The sequence below is a fragment of the Gorilla gorilla genome, chromosome 3 (assembly GCF_029281585.2).
Source record: "Gorilla gorilla gorilla isolate KB3781 chromosome 3, NHGRI_mGorGor1-v2.1_pri, whole genome shotgun sequence".
Taxonomy (NCBI): domain Eukaryota; kingdom Metazoa; phylum Chordata; class Mammalia; order Primates; family Hominidae; genus Gorilla; species Gorilla gorilla.
This window is the reverse complement of record NC_073227.2, coordinates 15,148,785-15,170,504: the sequence shown is the minus strand read 5'-3', so window position 1 is coordinate 15,170,504 and position 21,720 is coordinate 15,148,785. Positions and strand designations below refer to the sequence as shown.

At 51.6% G+C, this 21,720-nt stretch overlaps 1 protein-coding gene across 2 annotated transcripts in view; it reads left to right on the top strand.

The window, feature by feature from the left end:
• The first annotated feature begins 5,232 nt into the window (after positions 1-5,232).
• The window catches only part of WFS1 (wolframin ER transmembrane glycoprotein), a 57,924-nt gene continuing 41,436 nt past the window's right edge, over positions 5,233-21,720 (top strand). The window contains exons 1-3 of one of the 2 annotated variants that reach the window (XM_055385868.2): positions 5,233-6,034; positions 6,984-7,055; positions 21,593-21,635. In XM_055385868.2, the coding sequence (XP_055241843.2) occupies positions 7,005-7,055; positions 21,593-21,635 (94 nt within the window). In that variant the 5' untranslated portion in view covers positions 5,233-6,034; positions 6,984-7,004. Of the gene's footprint in view, positions 6,035-6,983; positions 7,056-21,592; positions 21,636-21,720 lie in introns of those variants that run through there. The other variant, XM_031010213.3, reaches the window with a different exon arrangement.

The following is a 21,720-nucleotide window of genomic DNA, read 5'->3' as shown; positions in this document are numbered from 1 at the left end:
TCCTAGGATGCCAAAGGTCAGAGGCCACAGTGGGAGAGGCCTGGCTGACAGCTTGTATTCCAGTGGGCTGGAGCCTCCAGAGCCCTCACCCCTGGGCTGCCCCTGCTCTTGGCTGGGTGGGACCTGATTTCCACCTGCACAGCCCTGGTGTAGCCACGCAAAAGGAACCTGGGAAAGGCTCAGGTCCAGAATTGGATGGACACAATTGTGGAACTCAGCCCTCCTCCCCAGCTGGGGGGCCTCTGGACAGGTCCCTGAGCCCCTTGGAACCTCGCTTCCCCAGCCTATAAAATGAGGCAGGCATGCCTCTCTGAGGGTCTGGTGAGCTCTTGAGCTCCTGCAAAGGGCCCAGAGTGAAGTAATAGGAGTTTCTGAGCTGAATTCTCAGTCTGTTGCTCAGGCTGGAGCACAGTGGTGCAATCGTAGCTCACTGCAACCTCCACTTCCCAGGTTCAAGTGATTCTCCTGCCTCAGCCTCCTGAATAGCTAATTTTTTCTACTTTTAGTAGAGACAGGGCTTCACCATGTTGGCCAGGCTGGTCTCAAACTCCTGGCCTCAAGTGATCTGCCCATCTCGACCTCCCAAAGTGCTGGGACTACAGGCATGAGCCACTGCACCGGGCCAGAAGTAATAGGATTTTAACGAGTGGAGACAGTGTGGGTGGGGCCATTATTCCACTTCCTGGAGAGGAAGAGAGATCCTGGCAATGTCTGCAGATCTCAGGTGCTCTGCAGGGCATGAGTGTATTTATTTACATATTTATTTACTTGCTTATTTATTTATTCACCTATTTATTTACTTATGTACTTATTATTTACATATTTACTCTTGATTTGCTGACATATTTATTTACTTATTCATTTACTTATATATGTATTTATGTACTTCATTCCCTTTCTTATTTACTCTTTCACTTGTTGCCCGTCCATTCATGACATCTGAGTGTCTCTCTCCTAGTCGAGGCCAGGGCATGCACCTCTCATGTTCCTTTCAGAACCAGCAGCAGAGGCTGGAGGTGGAGCTGGCAGGGCTGAAGACCTATGGGGGGTACCTGGAGGAGTTTGAGACCCTCAGCATGGTGCTGATGCTGTCCCACTTCAGCCCGCAAGTTATGGACACCGGGTGAGCCGGGCCGTGGAGGGCGCTCGCTGCCCCCTCCACTCTCCCTTCTCCCCTCTCCCTTGCCTCATGCTCCTTCCGGTCCTCACTAGACATACAGCCAAGGTCCTGGGAGACTCCCGTCTGTCCATTGACTTATTCGTGCATACTTCACTCTTTTCTTCACTCAACAAACATTCCTGTGTGTCAGCGCATCCCAGCTATGCTGGGTGCTGGAGGATGGGGAGATAGACAATGCCTCCGGTCATCCCTAACCCAGCCCCATGGGTGCCAGGCCCTGAGCTGGGCACTGGGCAGAGGAATGCAGACATGAAGGAGCCCCTGGTAAGGAGCTTGTCAGGGGGCAGGGGCAGGGGGCTGGGGAGTCTGCCTCCATGGACAAGTTGCCGTGGGCACTCAGGTGGGAGGCAATGAGTTATGCAGCAGGGTGGCTCAGCAAAGGGCCAGATAGAGGCCAGAGCCTTCCAGCGGGGCCCATGGGGACAATTACAAACTCCTTCATCAAAGGGGACACTGGCACGCCGGCAGGAAAACCTGTGTGTGCAAAGCGAAGGAGATTGGAAACGCAGAGGAAGGGAGGGAGGGAGGAGAGCAGTAGATGATGCATCCTTGTGCAGGATCGGAGGATACATGCTTTTTTTTTTTTTTTTTTTTTTTTGACGCAGTCTCGCTCTGTTGCCCAGGCTGGAGTGCAGTGGCGTGGTCTCTGCTCACTGCAAGCTCCGCCTCCTGGGTTCATGCCATTTTCCTGCCTCAGCCTCCTGAGTAGCTGGGACTACAGGTGCCCACCACCAAGCCTGGCTAATTTTTTTTTGTATTTTTAGTAGAGACACGGTTTCACTGTGTTAGCCAGGATGGTCTCGATCTCCTGGCCTCGTGATCCGCCTGCCTCGGCCTCCCAAAGTGCTGAGATTACAGGCATGAGCCACCATGCCCAGCCGGATACACTCTTTTCTTTAAAGAAAAATTCATGAATGCCATTTCATCCTAAAATATTCAGACTCAATCCTTTGGACAGTCAGAAACTGCGGCCATTCCCCTTCCTCTCCCTGGAAGTTTTCACTGTTAACATCTTCATGTGCATCTTTCCTTCCAGGCATTTTTCTATTTATGAATGAATGGGTTGATAGTTGAATAGTTGAAAACTGGCACTTCTCAGGACACCACCAGCAAGCAGGCTTTGTCCTTGGAGCAGGGTCCCTCGGGGTCATGTGCTGAGCCAGGTTTCAGCACCTTAGATGGTGGATGGTCCGGGGGACATTTGCCAAACAGACCTGGTGCGGCCTCACTAGTGCGTTTCTGACCAGCCGTCAGCACCATACAAACACTAGCAGAGAAGCTCGCCTGTCAGCAGCGTGATTCCTATTTCTTACCCATGGGAGGGCACTGTTCATATTGTTCTTGGTGTGCTGTTCTGCGCCTGACTTAGCACTCCTTCCCATCTACATGTAGTCCCCTTTGTTGTCACCTGTGTATGGTGTGATGCAGCCAACCCCAGCACCCTGTCCCCATTGATGGACACTGCAGTGGGGACAGCCTAGGGTTACACCAGCACACGATGGTGCAGTGACTCCTAGGGCACACCACGGCTGGACACAGCCTGGAGCACTCCTGCTCTCAAACAGTGAAGCTCCGACCCAGGCCCCTGGCATGAGAGGGGTGGGTGGGTCCTGCTGCTGCAGAAGCTTGGAGAGACCCTTCCCCTCCATGCCCCTCCCATTCCCCCAACCTTGAGTGAGAGCATTGGCCTTGGAGTGATTTCCATGTGAAATTTTACACATACATCATGTAGGATTGGACAAAAGTGGTCAGGCTCGAGGGCTACTAAGGAAGAAGGAATAGGCAGACTTGGGTCTTACTGGATGCAGGGAGCAGGTAGGAGGCACACTCTTTAGTGTTAATAAGCCCACCAGCCCCCATTCTTTCTTCCTTGACACTCGGATGCAGTTCCTGCAGTGATGACATTGGCTGCTTTGGGAAGCAGCTGCAGAATGCCATGGGCTGTTGGGCAGTGGGGGGCTGGCTAACGTCAGGCACATTCATGAGCGTCCTCACAGGGAAGGTGTGATGGAAGGTGCTGGAGCTGGTACCTGGGCAGTGTGATGAGAAAGGAACGTGGCTTTCGGAAAGCAGAGTTACAAATGCATCTAGCATCAAGTAATGTCCGGAAAGCAGTTTTGCCAGATTCAGCTCCTTCCTGGCTCCAGCCACTCTCTCTACTTCCTGCAGTTCCCACTCCAGTCCGCTCACTAAGTTCATTCCTTCCAGAAGACATCTTCTGAGCACCTACTGTATGACAAGCCCTGGGCTTGGTGCTGGAAGTCCAGAAATTAGAGATGTTTTATGACTTCACAGGGCTCTGAGTCTCAGAAGTGTGGCACAGGGGTAGTGAATCAGGGGTACTGGTGTGGTCAAGGCATCAGGGTGACCTTGAGTCATGTACAGCAGGGGTACTGGGGGTGCCAAGGTGGGGAGCAGAGCTTCAGCCTTCAAGACCCAGTCCCAGGGCAAAGTGAACCTCCGAGTTCTTTCCCAGGCCCAGCAGGTCTCCAGGAGGGTTTAAGAGGAGAGTGAATGAATTAAGATCAAGTGAGATTGGTGCTCCCCCAGCTTTGTCCTGGCAGTAACTCTTCCTCTCCCTTCCCAACTCTGCAGCATAAAGCTGTGTCCTGCCTCAGGACCAGCCTCCAGGACCCCTCCCAGGTGCTCAAGTGTAGCTTCCATAGCAGCAAAGGAAGGATGCAAAGTCTCAGGGCTTTGCAGGTGGACAGTCAGACAGCTTTGCTGACCAAGGAGAAAATAAATTTGTGTGTGTGTGTGTGTGTGTGTGTGTGTTCATGAGTGTGCATGTGTGTGCATGCATGTGCATGTATGTGTGCGTGTGTGAGTCTGTGTGTGTGAGCAACCAGCTCAGTCTGTGTCTGTGTCTGGGGCTCAGCAGAGCATCTGCACTGTAAGTGTTCCTATTGTGGACTATAACCTGGGCAGCATTGATTTGGGAAGATTTTGGTAACACGGCTCCATCTTTCCACACCTGACATCCCTTAGAGGGACATGTACACACCTACTCTGACCATGTGCACAGGTGCCAAGCAGCCGTGGAGACCAGACCACTTATGGTCTTGGCCTCTGGAGCCCTGATTTTGAGCCCATTGCTACCTCCTGTGGGCCACCACAGTGACTTGGGGCACAGTTGGTTTTCTCCACTGAGGAGACAACCAACAACATTAGGTCAATAATCGCTACTTGTCAGCCTTAAATGGTGGGGTGAAGATGGAGTAAGGCAATCAACTTGTCCAAGTTTCGGTCCCCAAGAAACCAACCCCGAGATCAGCATTTGCCTGCAGGTGGGTTATTTGGGAGGTAATCCCAGAGAGGGGATGTTATAAATAAATTTTCATGGCACTCGGACATAAATTTAATTTTCTCAGCAAGGCAATTTTACTTCTATAGAAGGGTGTGATTCGCGGATGGAGCAATGGCAAAAGCACACCTGAACAAGGGAGGGGAAGGGGTTTTTATTCCTGACGCAAGTAGCCCCTCCTGCTATGTCATTCCCCTATTGGCTAGTGTTGGACTGCACAGCCTAAGCTAATTCCAACTGGCCATTTCAAAGAGAGCAGGGGTACGAGCTGGAGTGGTGGGGTGAGCAGTTTGGCAGGAAAGATGGTTACAGAACAGGTGACTCAGGATGACTCAGGTCAGAGCAGTGACCAGGGGTAACTCGGGACAGAGCTGGTGATAGAGGCAAGGAGGGGGTTGTTTACTGAAACTAGGGGCAAGGAGACGAAAAAAACGAGGAAGTTAAACTTTAAAACGAAGAGCAAAGAACAGGGGAGCTGAACATACTGATACATTAGTTATTTGGAGAGGATCTCAGAACCCATTGTACTTAACAATTTACAGGCTAAAACCTTTGAAGAGGAATTTATTATATGCTATAGGGAGTTAGGGAAGAGAAACTGGGAAGGGAAGACAGCTTTGTGAGTTAGGGGGTTATCCTAGCCACTGGAGCTGGGAAAGCCAGAAGCCAGCGCAGCGCGTGCATCTGAGAGTCAACACGTGATGGCGAGGAAGCCAGGGTGTTTGTGCAGCAGCTCCCTCCAGCCTGCAGGAGGACCGCTTCCAGGAGGACTTCCGGCCTGCTGCACCAGTGGCAACCTGCGCACAGAAGGCCAGAAGAGCCCCTGGGCAGGGAGTGCGGTGCTGCCCCTGGGAGGCTGTGCCCTGGGTGCTCGGGTGTGGGGGTCCCCAGCGCTCCTGGGAGCCGATCAAGGGCGCGCACCCCGCAGTGGGAGAGGGGCTTCCTGCGCAGCGCGGGAGGAGCTTCCAGGACGGGAGCTGTCTGGGGCAGAGCCCTGGCCACGGTGGCCTCGCAGCACAACGAAAGCACAGGGACTGCGCAGCCGGGAGGCGCTTGCTCTCCGTGCAGACCCCCGGGTGGACGGCCGCAGTGCCTGCAGCCATCGCCCTGCGGGGCCTCGCGACTCGGGTATCGCCCCTGCTCTCCAGGCAGGACTAGAGCTTCCAGGAAGTCCCAGGGCACCCTTCGCGCATCCCAGGGGCCAGGCGGGCTCTGCAAAGCCTGCTGGGAGGTGTAGTTTTCGCTGAAGACGGGGCTGCCCAGAGCCAAAGCAGGGTGGGCTCCAGAGCAAGAAGCCATCGTGGACGCGGCGTCTGCGGGAGGAAAGCAGCTCCTTCTGGCTTCGCGAAGGCCGCCTAGTCCAGGAGCCCCAGCGCCCTTCTCCCAGCCAGGTGGATGACAGTTCCCAGCGCCTCGAAGGCCTGCTCTGTGCCGCGCACCCTGCACACAGGATTGCATTTCCTGCACGCAGCCCCCCGGCGGGGCAGGTCGAGCCGTTTACGGATGGAAGAGAGGAGCCCCACACCTTGTTGGAGGCGCCGTCAGCAAAGGCGAGGGCTTCTTTTCCATCCTGACTGTGTCTGTTCTCTGCTCTGACCGCGGGGCCTGCAGGGCTGTTAGCCCCATTTGCAGGAGGAAGGGCACCCTTTTCTTTCCAGACCAGTCTCTCCCTCCGGGCAGTTACTACCTCCTCCCTACCGGCCCTGCCCTCCCACTTTACCCCCTCCCCACGGTATCCGGCATTCTCCCTGCTTCCCCTCTGGGCTGGGAGCTCTTCCAGACACCGGACCCTGGTGCCAGCTGGGCCAACCTTGATGAGTGATTAACACTCAGATTCTCCAAATTAGACTATGAATAGGATTCACAGATAAAGCAGATAAAAATACAGACACCACCAGCTAAATCTCAATTTCAGATAGACAACTTTCAGTGTAAGTCTTACAGTAGGTAGGTAGTCAGACAGGAGCAGGGCAGGAGAGCCACCGCCGCCCCCCATGCAGCCAGTGCCAGGGAAAGATGGTCTCCTAATCCGTAGAAACACCTGCAGCTCGTGATCAGCAGCTTTCCGAATAGATCGCAGGAGTTGGGCAGGTGGGCTCAAGCATTCACACTAAGAGGCAAAATGGTGGAGTTTAACTGGCCTGTAACCTTCTAGAAGAACTCCACTGGTAAGGGAAGCACGCCTCAAGAGAGCATGCGTACAACTCTGATAAACACACTGCAATGCAGCCCCTCCCAAGTACTGGCAGGCCACTGTGAATACAGACAGCCCACCTCAAAGGAAGAATCAGGGAGAAGGGACACAACCCTGTAGAAGCATGCCAACATATAAAACCCAAGGTCAAAGGTGAAACCGCACACTTGATCTTTCAAGTCACCCATGTGGCCCTCTTCCAAGTGTACTTTACATCCTTTCCTTCCTGCTCTAAAACTTTTTAATAAACTGTCACGTTAGCTCTAAAACTTGCCTCGGTCTCAAACTCTGTCTTATGCCCCTAGGTTGAATTATTTCTTCTGAGGATGCAAAGAATTGAGGTTGCTGCAGACCCATATGGATTTGCCACTGCTAACGTAAGTATATCCCTTGCAATATTTGGGATATACTTATATAAAAGTTATCCGTTGTTTATGTGAAATTCAAATCTAACTGGATGTATTAGTCTGGGTTCTCTAGAGGGACAGAAGTAATAGGATAGATCTATATATAAGGAGAATGTATTAAGTATTCACTCACATGATCAGAAGGTCCCACAATAGGCCAAATGCAAGCTGAGGAGCAAGGAGAGCCAGTCCGAGTCCCAAAACTGAAGAACTTGGAGTCTGATGTTTGAGGGCAGGAAGCACCCAGCATGGGAGAAAGATGGAGGCTGGGAGGCTAAGCCAGTCTCTCCTTTCACATGTTTCTGCCTGCTTTATCTTCTAGCCTCACTGGCAGCTGATCAGATGGTGCCTACCCAGATTAAGGGTGGGTCTGCCTTTCCCAGTTCACTGACTGAAATGTTAATCTTCTTTGGCAGCACCCACACAGACACACCCAGGATCAATACTTTGTATCCTTCAATCAAGTTGACACTTAGTATTAACCATCACACTGGGCATCCTGTATTTTATCTGGCAACCCTAACACTGACTATGTAGCTCATTTAGCTCAGCCCCTTCCTGTCACCATAGGAAATACAGATGCCCAGAGGGGGAAAGGGGTCCTCCCAGACACACAGCAAATTGGTAGTAGCTATCCCCAGGCACCTGGAACTGAGACAGGGCTTTTCCACAAAATAACACTAAAGTGGCAGTTTCCAAGTGAGGAGGGAGCAGTGCCATGGTCCAGGAAGTGCAGTGCGTGTCTCGGGCAGCAAGAGGAAGGATTTACCTGCAGATGGTGGGCAGGGTTAATTCTGGCCTTGGTGCTACCTCCAGAAGCCTGCAGGACCTGAAGCCCACCCCTTCGCCTTTTTCCCCCACTGCCACAAGCGAGTTAGAATAGCTGGGGGATCTAATACTTCCAGTCTCAATGTCAGCAGACACGCCCAGTCCCCACACTCAATCTTATCTCCACCTTAGCTCAGGTGGGGCACTGAGCAGGGCACTCCCTCTCTCAGCCTCAGGTTTCAGATGTATAAAATGGGATATCAATACCTGATGGGGTTACTGCAAGGATGAAAGCAGATGCATTTTTTTAAAGTGCCCTGTGTGATGTCTTGTATCCTGCAGGGGCTCTAGACCTAGTTATTCATGTTGTTATTGACAGTCACTCTCCCAGGATCAATGCTGGGAGATGCAGTGATAACAAAACCCAGATGGACTGCCTGGCATGTGCCATGCCTGGGCTGACTGTCTCATGTAATCCCTGTGGTTGAGCCTTATTGCTAAAGTGGTTCCATTCACAGTGCACCTTGGGGTTCAGGTTGGGCCTTGGGTTTCACGTCTGGCCAGCAAGCAAGCCCCCCAGCTGAGGCACCCACACATCTCCACCCAATGAGCCAGCACTTACAGGACCTAGGGCCACCATTCCGGGTCATTGGGTATGAAACAGCCAAACCTGGGCCTTCAGCATTGCGGGTGAGGTCGAGGAGCAGAGAGGAGTGACAGACACAGACATTGGTGCACATGCGCCCCCTCCTAGTGGGTCGGGTCGTCGACGCCAGCCTGGCGTACACCTGGAGCTTGGGTCCCAAGCCTCAGCAGGACATTCTTCTCTAGGCAAATTTAAAGTGCCCCAGGAAACCAAATCACTAGGGGTAACGGAGCACAAAACAGGACCATGGCTGCCCTGGGACAAAGACGAGTGAGCCGGGTGGGGAGGCTTCCCTGGCAACAGAAGGAGAGATGACTGCACTCATCGGTGAGCCACGAGTGTGCCCCCTAGCAAGCAGAGCTGTGGCATCACAGTCTCAGTCACCCTGCTGGGACAGGAGGCATGGTAAGAAATGAATTTTACATATGGCCCAGCACACAGATATAACTAAGACCAAGCCCTTGCCCAACAATATTTACTCCACTTCAGAGGTGCGCTCTGACCCTTTGTTTTCTTTTCTATTTCATATGTTTTAGCTACTGCGCACAGCCCACTGAATTGCTTTCAGGACTTCCTAATAAAGCATGGGATGCAGCTTTAAAATCTTAGACAATCCTCATCACAGCCCCTTTAAATTTGACGACCCACTTTTATGGCCAGACAAGTTGAAGTCGTGAGCCGTGAACTATTTCCTCTCTTCATGCTGGGAAGTGCCTAGACCACAGTGGGGGGCCGGCCAGCCCTTCCATGCCAAGAGCCAGCCCCTGTGGCTCCTGCGGCCCCTGCATAAATATGGAACTCTCAGGCCAGGATGGGAACTGCCAGGGCTCAAGCAGTAAACTTTATAAGTTATTACAAAACAGAAGTGTACACAGGGACACTGTAATAAAGCATATTGGGAGTTACGGGAACTCTCCAACAAGTTTAGAATCTCTGGTTTCAAAAACTATTGCAACATTATAATAAACAAATATCCAAAAGCTTAGAAATAGAAATTAAAGATAAAGATGGTCACATTTGACCAAAAGAACAATATTTTCGTACTGAGCTTTGATGATACAATTATTAATGAGGAAGATAATTTTAAAATTAAATTTCCCTTGTAATTCAAGATACAGTGATACAAGGCATAAACGGGCGATTACACTATAGTGCATTCAATCCTTAAAGCCACTGCTGGTTTTCTGTATGACCCCCACAGGTTGCAGGAAGGTCAGCCATGAAACATTAAAATACCACTGTCTGTCTACATTTAAAATTAAATTCAGATTCACATAAAAATGATTTGTATAAAGAGTTAAATATTTTTAGAAAAATTGTTCTGCAAGAATCATCAGCTCTAGATATACCAACATTTGTATTTCAAAATTATAAAAAATGTGTCTCAAAGTTATTACAGCCTATAAGATACTCTTAATAGCTCCAATAAAAAATGCATCAGCAGAAAGGTCCTTCTTAAAATGGAAAGTGTCCTAAAATGATTTGTGAGCTTGTATTTCCCAAGAGCAACTGATGTCACATTCAATTATATCGATTGAAAACAAAGTTGCTAAAAGTGTAAGCTTTGATAACCTAATAAATGAATTTGCAGAAAAGTGAGCCAGGGAAAGCTTCTAATCCAGTTATCACATAAATAAAGTATTATTTGTTTTATTGTATAAATAATCACACCCAAAATATTATTTTGACAAATTTGTAAGTTTATGTTGTTACTCATGCATCACTATTATCCCTATTACATTGCATAAGTAATAAATTTTTCAAGGGAAAAGCTTTCTATTTTACCCCTGTAACTGCACTTTCCTCCTGCTTTTTGAATAAGGGGCCTGAATTTTTATTTTGCACTGGGCCTTTCAAATTATGCAGCAAGGGATGATCCAGCAGGTGGAAAGCTCTGAGCTCTGAGTGGACTGTGCCGTGCTGTCTGTGGTATCTGCTAACATAGAATGTCTTCCGATATGTTACTGTGCATGTGGGGAGTACTGGCTTTGAATCAAAAGATCCTTGGTGAAAAACCCTGCCTCACCACTATGTGTCCTTGGGGAAGTCACCTCTGCACCTTTTCTTTGGCGTCAGGTAGTGAGATGGCACAGGGAAGCGCCTCCTGTGGGCACCTGCATAGAGCGGAATGTAGGTGACTCTTAAGTGCTGGATCTCTTCCCTACGCAAAAGTGTGCTCTAAGCACCAGCCGCATCGACATCACCTGGGAACTGGTTACAAATGCCGAATCTCGAGCTCGCCCCAGACCTATTGAGAAAGAATCAGCATTTTAATAATATTCCAAGATGATTTGTAGGCCTGGGAGTGTCTAAGAAGCGTGGCCCTAGACAAACGGCTTGGGGCAGTATTACCTGAGTACTTTGCGCTTTAAATTTAGTCCTAACTATTGCTATTCAAAGTATGACCACTAGAGGGCACAAGAGTCAAGTGATTAGTTGTTTGATTTGCCAACCAGGAGCTTGGAAAGAGAAAAATAAAATGTCACAAACAGGGCTGGGAGCTACCTCCAAGAGTCAAATCTTCCTCTACACCCCCGATCCCCACCCCAAAGACAAGAGCTTTCTGCTGACCTCCTCAAAAGCATGGGTTTTTTTTGGGAGGGCCAAGGTGAGGGTTGGGTTTTTTGTTTGTTTGGGGGGTTTTGTTTTTGTTTTTTTGAGGCAGAGTCTCGCTCTGTCACTCAGGATGGGGTGCAGTGGCGTGATCATAGCTCACTGCAGCCTCAACCTCCCGGGCTGAAGCAATCCTCCCCCTCAGCTTCCCAAGTAACTGAAACCGCAGGTGTGCACCACAATGCCCAGCTAATTTTTTTATTTTTATTTTTGTAGAGACATGGTCTCACTATATTGCTCAGGCTGGTCTCAAACTCCTGAGCTCAAGCGATCCTCCCACATCAGCCTCCCAAAGTGCTTGGATAACAGGTGCGAGCTTCCGTGTCCGGCCTCAAAGGCATGTTTAATCGGAAATGTGCATTGGCCATGGGCCTCCAGATCTGAGGTCAGAGGACTGATTTCCACAGCGGAGGCCCTACAGTTGAGCCAGCCTGCAGGGATATGGGAACCCAAGACTGGGGGTTTTGGGGCTTGCACAGCGCTCACTGCTGCCAGGTGACCTTGGGCAAGTCACTTCTCTCCTGGCCCGCGTGCCTCTATCCTTAAAGTGCAGGCAGTTGACGCGCGAGATTCCCAGGGTCCCTCTTGGTTTTAAAGCCTAGGCTTGCATAGTATGGGTCTTTTCCTGTTGCAGCTTTCTGGTTTGTGCCCCAGAATTTGCCAGGGAAATAGAACCAAGCCCCAAGCTTCTGTCTCCAGAGATAAGATGGCCTTCTCTTCCTGTCATTTAAGGCCCTGGGAGGCCCTAGAATTTGGAGTGTCTGGTAGGCCTGGACTGTTAAGGTACCCAGCATTCCAGAGGCGATGGCACATTTGTCTGTGTCAAGGAGGCTCTGGGCATGGGTAGGGAGGTGCGAGGTAAGAGAGGGCAGAGCTGAGGGCACAAATCCAGCCATTTCACAGATGGGGAAACCAAGGTTCAGAGGAGGACATGGCTGTAGCCCAGGTCCCTGTAGCCCGGAGTCAGTGGTGGAGCCAGGACTTGAACTCAAGTATTGGAGTGCAAAAGGCAGCAGCCCAAATGCTGACGGCATCCTAGCGAGGGCTCTGAGCCCTGGAGTCGAGTGGGTGCTTGTTGCCTGGGTCTCTGGGGGAGCTCGCACTCCCTGGCATTCTCATGGGCACCTCCTGCCCTGGGTAGAGCTCCAAGCCTTGGCCAGCAGAGCAGGACAGGCCTGCAGGGGCTGCCCACAGTCCTAGTGTTCTCGGGGTTTCTGCCAAGGTAACAAGAGCAGGGAGGGCTCCCTCCCCACGCTGGGTCCTATCCAGTCCTCTGCTTGGCTCCAGGGGCACTAACTGGGACCCTCAAGCCTGCTGGGCCACAGTGGTAGGCCATATCATCCCAGAGCATGGCTCTGACCAGGCCACTCCCCTGCTTAAAGCCTCTCGGGGCCGGGCACAGTGGCTCAAGCCTGTAATCCCAGCACTTTGGGAGGCCGAGGCGTGCGGATCACAAGGCCAGGAGTTCGAGACCAGCCTGGCCAATATGGTGAAACCCCATCTCTACTAAAAATACAAAAATTAGCCAGGCGTGGTGGTGCCCACCTGTAATCCCAGCTACTCGGGAGGCAGGAAAATCGCTTGAACCCAGGAGGCAGAGGTTGCAGTGAGCTGAGATCGCACTACTGCACTCCAGCCTGGGCGACAAGAGCAAGACTTCATCTTGGGGGAAAGAAAAAGCCTTTAGAGGCTCCCTATTGCCTGGGTGATACAGCAGGTGGCATCCACACTCCTCAGCCTGGTGTTCAATGCCTTTGGCTTGGGACCCACCCTCCTTGGCCATGCACACCAAGCTGTCCTGCCCAAGGGCATCTCTTGCTGGGCCCACCTAAGCCCACGCCTGCCCGCCCACCTCCCTCTTTCCATCTCTATTTATAGAGCCCCTGCCGGGTGCCAGGCAGTGCTCTAGGCACTGGGGGGCAATGGTGAGCAAATAGAGCCCTCCCTCTTTGGACTCATGTTCTAATGGGAGGCAGGCGAAGAAATCAACAGCTAAGCTTATGGCACCCAGCAGGGAGGAAGGAAGGGGGACGGGATGGGAGGGCTGCAGTGTCCCCTAGGGTGGCCAGGGAGGGTGTCTGAGAAGGTGGCACATGTGTTGGGATCATGAACTCTGGGCGTGGCTGTGTAGCATCCAGGCAGAGGGAACAGCAAGTGTAAGGACCTGAGGCAGGAGTAGGCTCAGCATGTTCCAGGACCAGCAAGGCCAGCTTGAGGCCAGTGAGCAAAAAAACGGTGGAGGTGGGAGATGGGGCCCACGGGTGACACCGCCAGGCCACGCAGGGCCTTGGGGGCATTGGAAGGACTTTGGCTTTTACATTGAGAAGACAGAGCTCCTGGAGGGCTTTGTCCAAGGACTGATGAGCCCAGACATCACCGGCTGCTCCGGTGAGCCTGGAGGGCCGACAGGGGAGGAAGTGGGGAGACCATGGGAGGTGACCCGTTTCCGTAAACCTGAACCCTTGCAGGTGCCATTCCATCTACCTGAGCCCCTCCCTTCAAGCTGTGTTCGGAGAACGCCTATATGTTCACGAAAGCTAAGCTCAAATGCCATATGCCTGCTCCTTCCTGCACCCCAGGTAGAAACACCCTCGTTTGCCTCTCAATTCCCACTTTCTTTGAGCACTGTTTTTTGAAAGCACCTGCTTTGTAGACCCCTACAGAAATTCTCCCTTGTGAGCATCTCCTGCTCTGGTACCAGATGCTGAGCCCTTGCAAGAGAGCAGGGGGCTGGGCTGGTTTTGCCACCATGGAGCGGTGCACCTGGCCTCCTGCACAGGACCCCAAGCCACCCAGCAGGGCCTTCTGGGCAGCCTCACCCAGACCAACGGAATCAAAATCTGTGTTGGGGTGGGGGGTTGAGCTTCTGCTTTTAAAGTTCTTCCAGGGGTTTGGGTTAATTTGTCTCCCTGGGGCTTTGTGTTAATTTGTCTCGCTGGGAGTAGGGCCCAGCGAGATCGTCCTAAATTCAAATCCTGCAGCAGCCATAGTAGCTGTGGGATGTGGTCACTTAATCTCGCTGAGCCTCGGTCCCTCTTCTATAGCCCCAGGTGCCCAGCAGGCCGACAGAGGCTGTGGCCGCCTCTCCCACCTCTTTGAATTGGGCTGAGAGACAGACACGCACCTTCCGGAGAGGACCGCAGGCTGAAGAAGGCACAGCTAGTGTCTAACGGGAGGGTAGGTTCTAAGGAAGTGAAGATTTATGAGAGAAATGAGTGAGTGTGATCGTGTGTCTCATACCACAGCGTGTGAGCCCGTGCAAACGCCGTGTGTGTCCCCTCTCAGGAGAACCCTCTCTCGGAGCTATGAAAATCCTTACCTTGCCTCATTCAGACTCTCAAAGTCTGAACTCTGTCACTTTAGAGCACAGGACTCAAATGTGACTGTGCTCAGGAATCAGATGGGGGTTAACATGCAGATTCCCATGGGCAGGTCCAGGGCAGGGTCCAAGATTGCATTTCTAGCTCATCCTTGGTGATGCTGGCACCACTGGTCCACAGATGGCACTTTCAGCAGCAAGATTGCAGCCCCTAAGCCCTACTGACGTAGAATCTGCAATGTAACACTATCTCCAAGAGATGCGTTTGCACGCTAATGTTTGAGAATTACCAGTGCAGAGACTTGGAAGAATGCTTATTTTGGGGTTCAGCATGCCCTAGAGAGAGGCCAAGAATACGTTTGTCATTCTGGTCTCCTTTCAATAACTGTGAGTGTCTCTTGGTTTATTGTTAGACATTGAGCTATTCAGATAATTCCTAGTCAGCTCCACAAAAGCCCTATGTGAGTGTGTGCAATCATGTCTGGCCCCCAGTGGAGGAGTGACAGAGAGTGTGTGGTGGCCCGGGAAAGGTGTGGGTTCTGCAGAGAGGGAAATTAACTTTGGTTAAGGCTGCTTACTGGGTGCCAGCTTTTGTGCAGATCACTGCGCCTGGATTAGTTACCGTATGTACTCCTCACAGCAGCCTTTGGAGGCAGATATTACTACTGTGTTACAGATGGGGAAACCAAGGTTGGGAGGAGGAAAGGCACTTGCCCAAGGCAAGCTGGCTAGCAGAGGGTGAGACTGGGATTGAAGGCAGGCTTGTCTGTGTGTCAGATGGAGCAAACCTAGCTGTGGCAACAAATCAACCCCAGATTGCAGGAGCTTGGCAAACAGAAGTACATTTTTGTTCCCTAACAGTGCAAGCTGGTACTCCTGGTTGGTGGGCCACCTTCCTCCACATGGTGACTCAGGGATCCAACCTGCATCCAGCCTGTGGTATCACTCTCCCCAGGGCCTCAGAGAGCCCCCTCCTGGCTGGCAGTTGGAGGATGACTGTGTAGAGACGGTAGAGTCTTCTTTAAACCCATAGCACAGAAGCGGGACTCATCATTTCCCAGGCTTCCCATTGGTGAGAAGCAGTCACATAGTCACACGCAGGGTGAGGGCACTGGGAGCTGTCACCCAGGCTGGAGTGCAGTGGTGCAATCATAGCTCACCGTAGCCTTGAACTCCTGGGCTCCAGTGATCCTCCAGCCTCAGTCTCTAGAGTAGCTGGGACTACAGGTGCAGGCCACCATGCTGGCTAATTAAGTATTTATGTATTTATATTTTTTGTAGAGACAGTGATATGGTTAGGCTTTGTGTCCCCACCCAAATCTCATCTTGAACTGTAATCTCCATAATCGTCACATGTCAAGGAAGAGACCAGGGAGGCGATTGGATCATGGGAACCGTTTCCCCCATGCTGTTCTCGTCACAGTGAGTGAGTTCTTTGAGATCTGATGGTTCTATAAGGGGCTCTTCTCCCTTCGCTCGGCGCTTCTCTTTCCTGCTGCCTTGTGAAGAAGGTGCCGTGCTTCCCCTTCACCTTCCACTGTGATTGTAGGCCTCTCCGGCCATGCTGAACTGTGAGTCAATTAAACCTCTTTCCTTTATAAATTACCCAGCCTTGGGCAATTCTTTACAGCAGTGTGAAAATGGACTAATACAGACGTGGTCTCATTGTGTTGCTCAGGCTAGTCTGAAACTCTTGGGCTCAAGCGATCCTCCCACCTTGGCTTCCCAAAGCACTGGGATTACAGGTGTGAGCCACTGTACCTGGCTGGGGTTGTGATGTTGAAAAATCACACAGCCTTGGAGCGAGAAAGGCTCTGAGGTTCTGTTCATCCATCCGGCACCCGAAGCTGCTCTGCAAAGCTGGCAAGATGATCATCCAGCCCCTGCCAGACATGAGGCCACAGCAGGCCCAGTGACCAGGAGTCACCCTCTGGTAAGGCTGCTGCCCTGGGACCTGCGTTTCTGGGATGCTGCTGACCTCTGCCCTCCAGGCTGACCTGAGGCTGACCGGGAAGCCCAGTGGTTCAAGAAACAAGGAAAGGTGGGAGTGCGGGCCCTCCCAGTCACCTCTCACCCTCCTCAGGTCACAGTGATTATCTGATTCATTCATTGATCAATCAATAGATACCCTGGACTGGTTGCTAGGGACAGTGGGTGTACTAGTTGAATGGCCCCTAAATCCATGCCCACTTAGAACCTCAGAATATGACCTCATTTGGAAATAGGGTCTTGGAAGAGGTAAGCAAGGGAAGATGAGTTCGTTGTGTGACTGACGGCAATACCCTGACATTCCTAGTGGATTGGGGAAGCCTTCTCCTGCCCTGCTCATGTCTGTCTCACCACCTGTAGCAGCTAGGAGGGGCCCTACCCTGAGGACTGGTGCCCTTTTAAGAAGAGGAGGCAGGCACAGTAGCTCACGCCTATAATCCCAGCACTTTCAGAGGCTAAGGCAGGCTGAGGTCGGGAGTTCAAGACCAGCCTGGCCAACATGGCGAAAACCCATCTCTACTAAAAATAGAAAAATTAGCCAGGCGTGGTGGCGGATGCCTGTAATCCCAGCTACTCAGGAGGCTGAGGCAGGAGAATTGCTTGAACCCAGGAGGCGGAGGTTGCAGTGAGCCAAGATTGCGGCACTGCACTCCAGCCTGAGAGACAGAGCGAGATTCTGTCTCAAAAAAAAAAAAAAAAAAAAACAGAAGAGGAAACTGGATACAGACACAGAGAAGCTAATGCCATATAAACAGAGACAAGGAAGACTGTGGAACAACGGGGACGCGATGGAAGCGATACCGCCACAAAGACCGCCAGCAACCAGCGAAGCCAGGAGAGAAGCAAGGACCCAGGAAGGAGCCAACCCCGCTCACACCTGGGTTGCAGACTCCTGACCCTAGGACTGTTTGGGAGAGTGCATTTCTGTTGGCTGAAGCCACTCATTGTGGCGCTTTGTTACGGCAGCCAGGGCACCACCAGCAAGGGGCAGAAACCAGCGGGTGAGTCATGTGCAGGCCAGGAACGGAGAAAGAGGAAGACGCAATTCACAGGCAAAGACACGAACAAAACACAAACAAGGGAGACCAAGAGAGCCTGCATTGAGCAGGGGTGGGAGGGTGCAGTGGAGGGCAGCAGGAAAGGACGCTGTGTGAGGGTGTGGGGAAGGAGGGCTGAGAGTGGGCGCCTTCGTGAAGCAGGGACTCTGGGCAGAGAGAATAGCATGGACGAAGGCTCTGGGCTGGGAAAGAGCTTGGTATGTTCAGGGGACAGGAAGGAGGCCGGTGTGGCTGAGTGGGTGGGAGGGGCAGAGAGGGGCCTGAGCTCAGCGGGGAGGGTCACTCTTGGAGGCCACAGGAAAGAGTGGGCATTTTCTTCTAAGTGCATCAGGAAGTCTTTGGAGGGTTTTAAGCAAGAGAGTGACATGATGGGATTGATGTCATTTGGACTGCTGTGTGGAGGATGTGAAAGCATTCATTCATTCATTCATTCATTCCTTCATCATTTCAACAAGTAATAATACAAACAACCTCAGGACCGTGACCAGGCCTGTGGACGAAAGAAATGGCAGAGAGATCACAGCCTTGGGGAGTCAGGGCTGTCGGAGAATTCCCCTCTAAGATGACCTGGAGCAGGGGCCTGGAACAGCCATAGGAGGGCTGGGGAAGGGTGCTCCAGGGTGCGCAGCGAGCACAAAGGCCAGCTGGTGGCTCACAGCCCTGCAAGCCATCTCTCCTCCAGGCTGGAGTCGGTGCTTCCCACAGTTACTTCTCACGACTTTCTCATTTTCTGAGAAATTCCTGATAATGATGCTCTCAGCTTTCTGACAAAGAGCTCAATTGTTCCTCAGGCGGTACCAATCTTAATCGTTATAGTCAAGAAGTTTTATAAGCACTTTTTTATTTATTTTTTTTAATTTTTTGAGACAGAGTCTTGCTCTCTCACCCAGTCTGGAGTGCAGTGGTAAAAGCTCACTGCAGTCTCCTCCTCCCAGGTTCAAGCAATTCTCATGCCTCAGCCTCTCGAGTAGCTGGGACTACAAGCGTGTGCCACTACGCCCGGCTGATTTTTGTAATTTTAGTAGAGATGGGTTTCACCATGTTGGCCAGGCTGGTCTCGAACTCCTGACCTCAAGTGATTCTCCCGCCTTGGCCTCCCAAAGTGCTGGGACTACAGGTGCGCATCACCATGCCTGGCTAATTTTTGTATTTTTAGTAGAGATGGTGGGGGAGGGGTTTCACCATGTTGGCCAGGCTGGTCTCGAACTCCTGACCTCAAGTGATCTGCCCTCCTTGGCCTCCCAAAGTGCTGGGATTACAGGTGTGAGCCATCAAGCCTGGCCTTATAAGCACTTTATAATTTGCAAAGCCCTTCTGCAATTCAGTTCAATAGCCCTTCCCTGGCCCAGAGGTGTGGGGAGAAGGCAGATGTGCACACAGATCTTATCTCACCTTCAGGAAGGTCTGACTCCATCTGGTCATACAAGATAACTGCTGTGCAAGTTCCAAAGCAAGGCCAACATAGAGACACATGCCCAGGTGCACTGATGTGAAACGTTCACCCGTCATTCAACTCCCAGAGGGACCTCAGAGGCAGCAGTCTAAAATGTGGCAGGTTGATAACAAGCTGGTACCAGGTCAGGGTGTGTCTGCAGGCACAGAGCTCCCCGCCAGGAGGGAGAAGACAACATTTGGTCCTTGGCTCTGTGGCCTTGAACAAGCGTCTTAACCTTTCTGAGCCTCAGCTGCAAAAGATCGATTCTATTTGATTCTCACAGGAGGCTCTGAGCCATCAAGAGTGGGTCAGGCTGGGCCTGGCACGGTGGCTCATGCTTGTAATCCCAGCACTTTGGGAGGCCGAGGCGGGTAGATCACCTGAGGTCAGGAGTTCATGACCAGCCTGGCCAACATGGTGAAACTCCATCTCTACTAAAAATACAAAATTAGCTGATCGTGGTGGGCAGCGCCAGCTACTTGGGAGGCTGAGGCATAAGAATTGCTTGAACTCGGGAGGTGGAGGTTGCAGTGAGCCAAGATCGCGCGGCTGCACTCCAGCCTGGGAGACAGAGCAAGACTCCAACTCAAAAAAAAAAAAAAAAAAAAAAAGAGGCTGGGCGCGGTGGCTCACACCTGTAATCCCAGCACTTTGGGAGGCCGAGGCGGGCGGATCACAAGGTCAGGAGATCAAGACCATCCTGGCTAACATGGTGAAACCCCTTCTTTACTAAAAATACAAAAAAAAATTAGCCAGGTGTGGTGGCGGGTGCCTGTGGTCCCAGCTACTCGGGAGGCTGAGGCAGGAGAATGGCGTGACCCCGGGAGGCAGAACTTGCAGTAAGCCGAGATTGCACCACTGCACTCCAGCCTGGGCGACTCTGTCTCAAAAAAAAAAAAAAAAAAAAAAAAAAGAGTGGGTCAGGCTGGGCATGAATTCGCCTCTATCAACTACCACCTGACCCCGGACAAGGCAGTATGGTTTCCTGAACCATAAAATAGGGGGAGTGATAGAACCCACCTGATAGCTGTTCCTTCTTTAAGACTGAACTCCAGTGTCACCCTTTCCCCAGCCCCTCGCAGTCCATCTCCAGACCCCACCGTCCATGCTCCGCACTTGCCACCCTGAGCCTCATTCTGAAAATATCTGCCCGTGCTGCCCTCAAAGCTCAGCATGTCTTGGGCCCCCAGTGTCTCTCCAGGCAGGGTCTCTGCACAGATGTCAGGCCAGACTGTCCCTCTTTGCTCAGGGAAAAAGAAGATGAGCTCTCAAGGTGCCAGCCTGTAGTCCCTGCACTGGGGCAGGACAAAGGTAAGTAGAATCAAGAATCGCCACCAGCACTACACTTTCCCCAGGAAAAACTTGAAACGAGTTCACGTAGCATTTTGGATCCCACCAGAACAGCAGCCCTAGAGAAAGTGCCAAGAGAATTCCTATACCCAAGTTTCTTCTCTTTCTCTTACCAGAAGCTCTTTGGCATTTCACAAAGCAAGTTGCAACCAGAGTCTGGCAGCTTCCATTGTACCAAACAATTAAGGAAAACAATGATCTGTGATCACAGCAAGCTTCTGGGTAATTTATATTTCTAAAGATTGTCAAAAACAATATCTCCTTCGCTAAAACTGTTCAAATTGCTCCCACAAACATCAAAAGTGCTCCCCACCCTGCCCCCCACTTTCTCTGCCCGTCTCTATGGCAACGTGGAGCTGTGCTATTCTGATCACTGCTACCAAGCCAAGCAGGTGTCCGGAAAGTTTTGGGGAGGATTTTGAGTTGGGTAATTTTTGGCTCTTCTTGACATTTCCTAAGTGCCGTGATGCCTAAAAGTTTGTTCTATTGTTTCCTGCTAAAGTGAACAAGAAGTTCCCTCTCCCACCAGCTCTGGTTTTTTTTTTTTTTTTTTTTTTGGAGACGGAGTCTTGCTCTTTCACCAGGCTGGTGTGCATTGGCGCGATCTTGGCTCACTGCAACCTCCACCTCCTGGATTCAAATGATTCTCTTGCCTCAGCCTCCTGAGTAGCTGAGACTAAAGGTGCATGCCACCATTCCCAGCTAATCTTTGTATTTTTAGTAAAGATGGGGTTTCACCATGTTGGCCAGGACGGTCTCGATCTCTTGACCTCATGATCCGCCTGCCTCAGCCTCCCAAAGTGCTGGGATTACAGGCGTGAGCCACGGTGCCTGGCCTAGCTCTGGCTTTTGAAACGATCACAGTAGGGACTCAGGGCTGAAAGAAGTGAGGGAGGAGGCCAGGCGTGGTGGCTATTGCCTGTAATCCCAGCAGTTTGGGTGGCTGAGGCAGTTGGATTGCTTGAGCCCAGGAGTTCAAGACCAGCCTGGGCAACATGTAAGACCTCATCTCTACAAAAAATGCCAAAAAAAAAAAAAAAATTAGCCGGGAATGGTGGAGTGTGCCTGTAGTCCCAGCTACAGGGTGGCTGGGATGCTGAAGTGGGAGGATTGCTTGTTCCCAGGAGGCTGAGGTTGTGGTGAACCGAGATCATGCCACTGCACTCCAGCCTGGGTGACAGAACAAGACTCTGTCTCAAAAAAAAAAAAAAAAAGAAAGAAAAAAAGAAGTGAGGAGTCGCTGCAAATGCCCCCCCACCCCAAACCACACCTCGGGGGTGTTTGTCTAAGAAAACATCTTTCGTGACCTGTGTGTTATCTTCTTTACAGCCACCTGAAACGCAGAAGGGAGCTTGCTGGGTTTCAGACATGGGTAAGTGTGGGGTGGCATTGCAGCAGGGATTGGAGGCCGTCGGACCAAAGAGGTGACCCAGAGTGGCCATGGGCACAGGACTCAA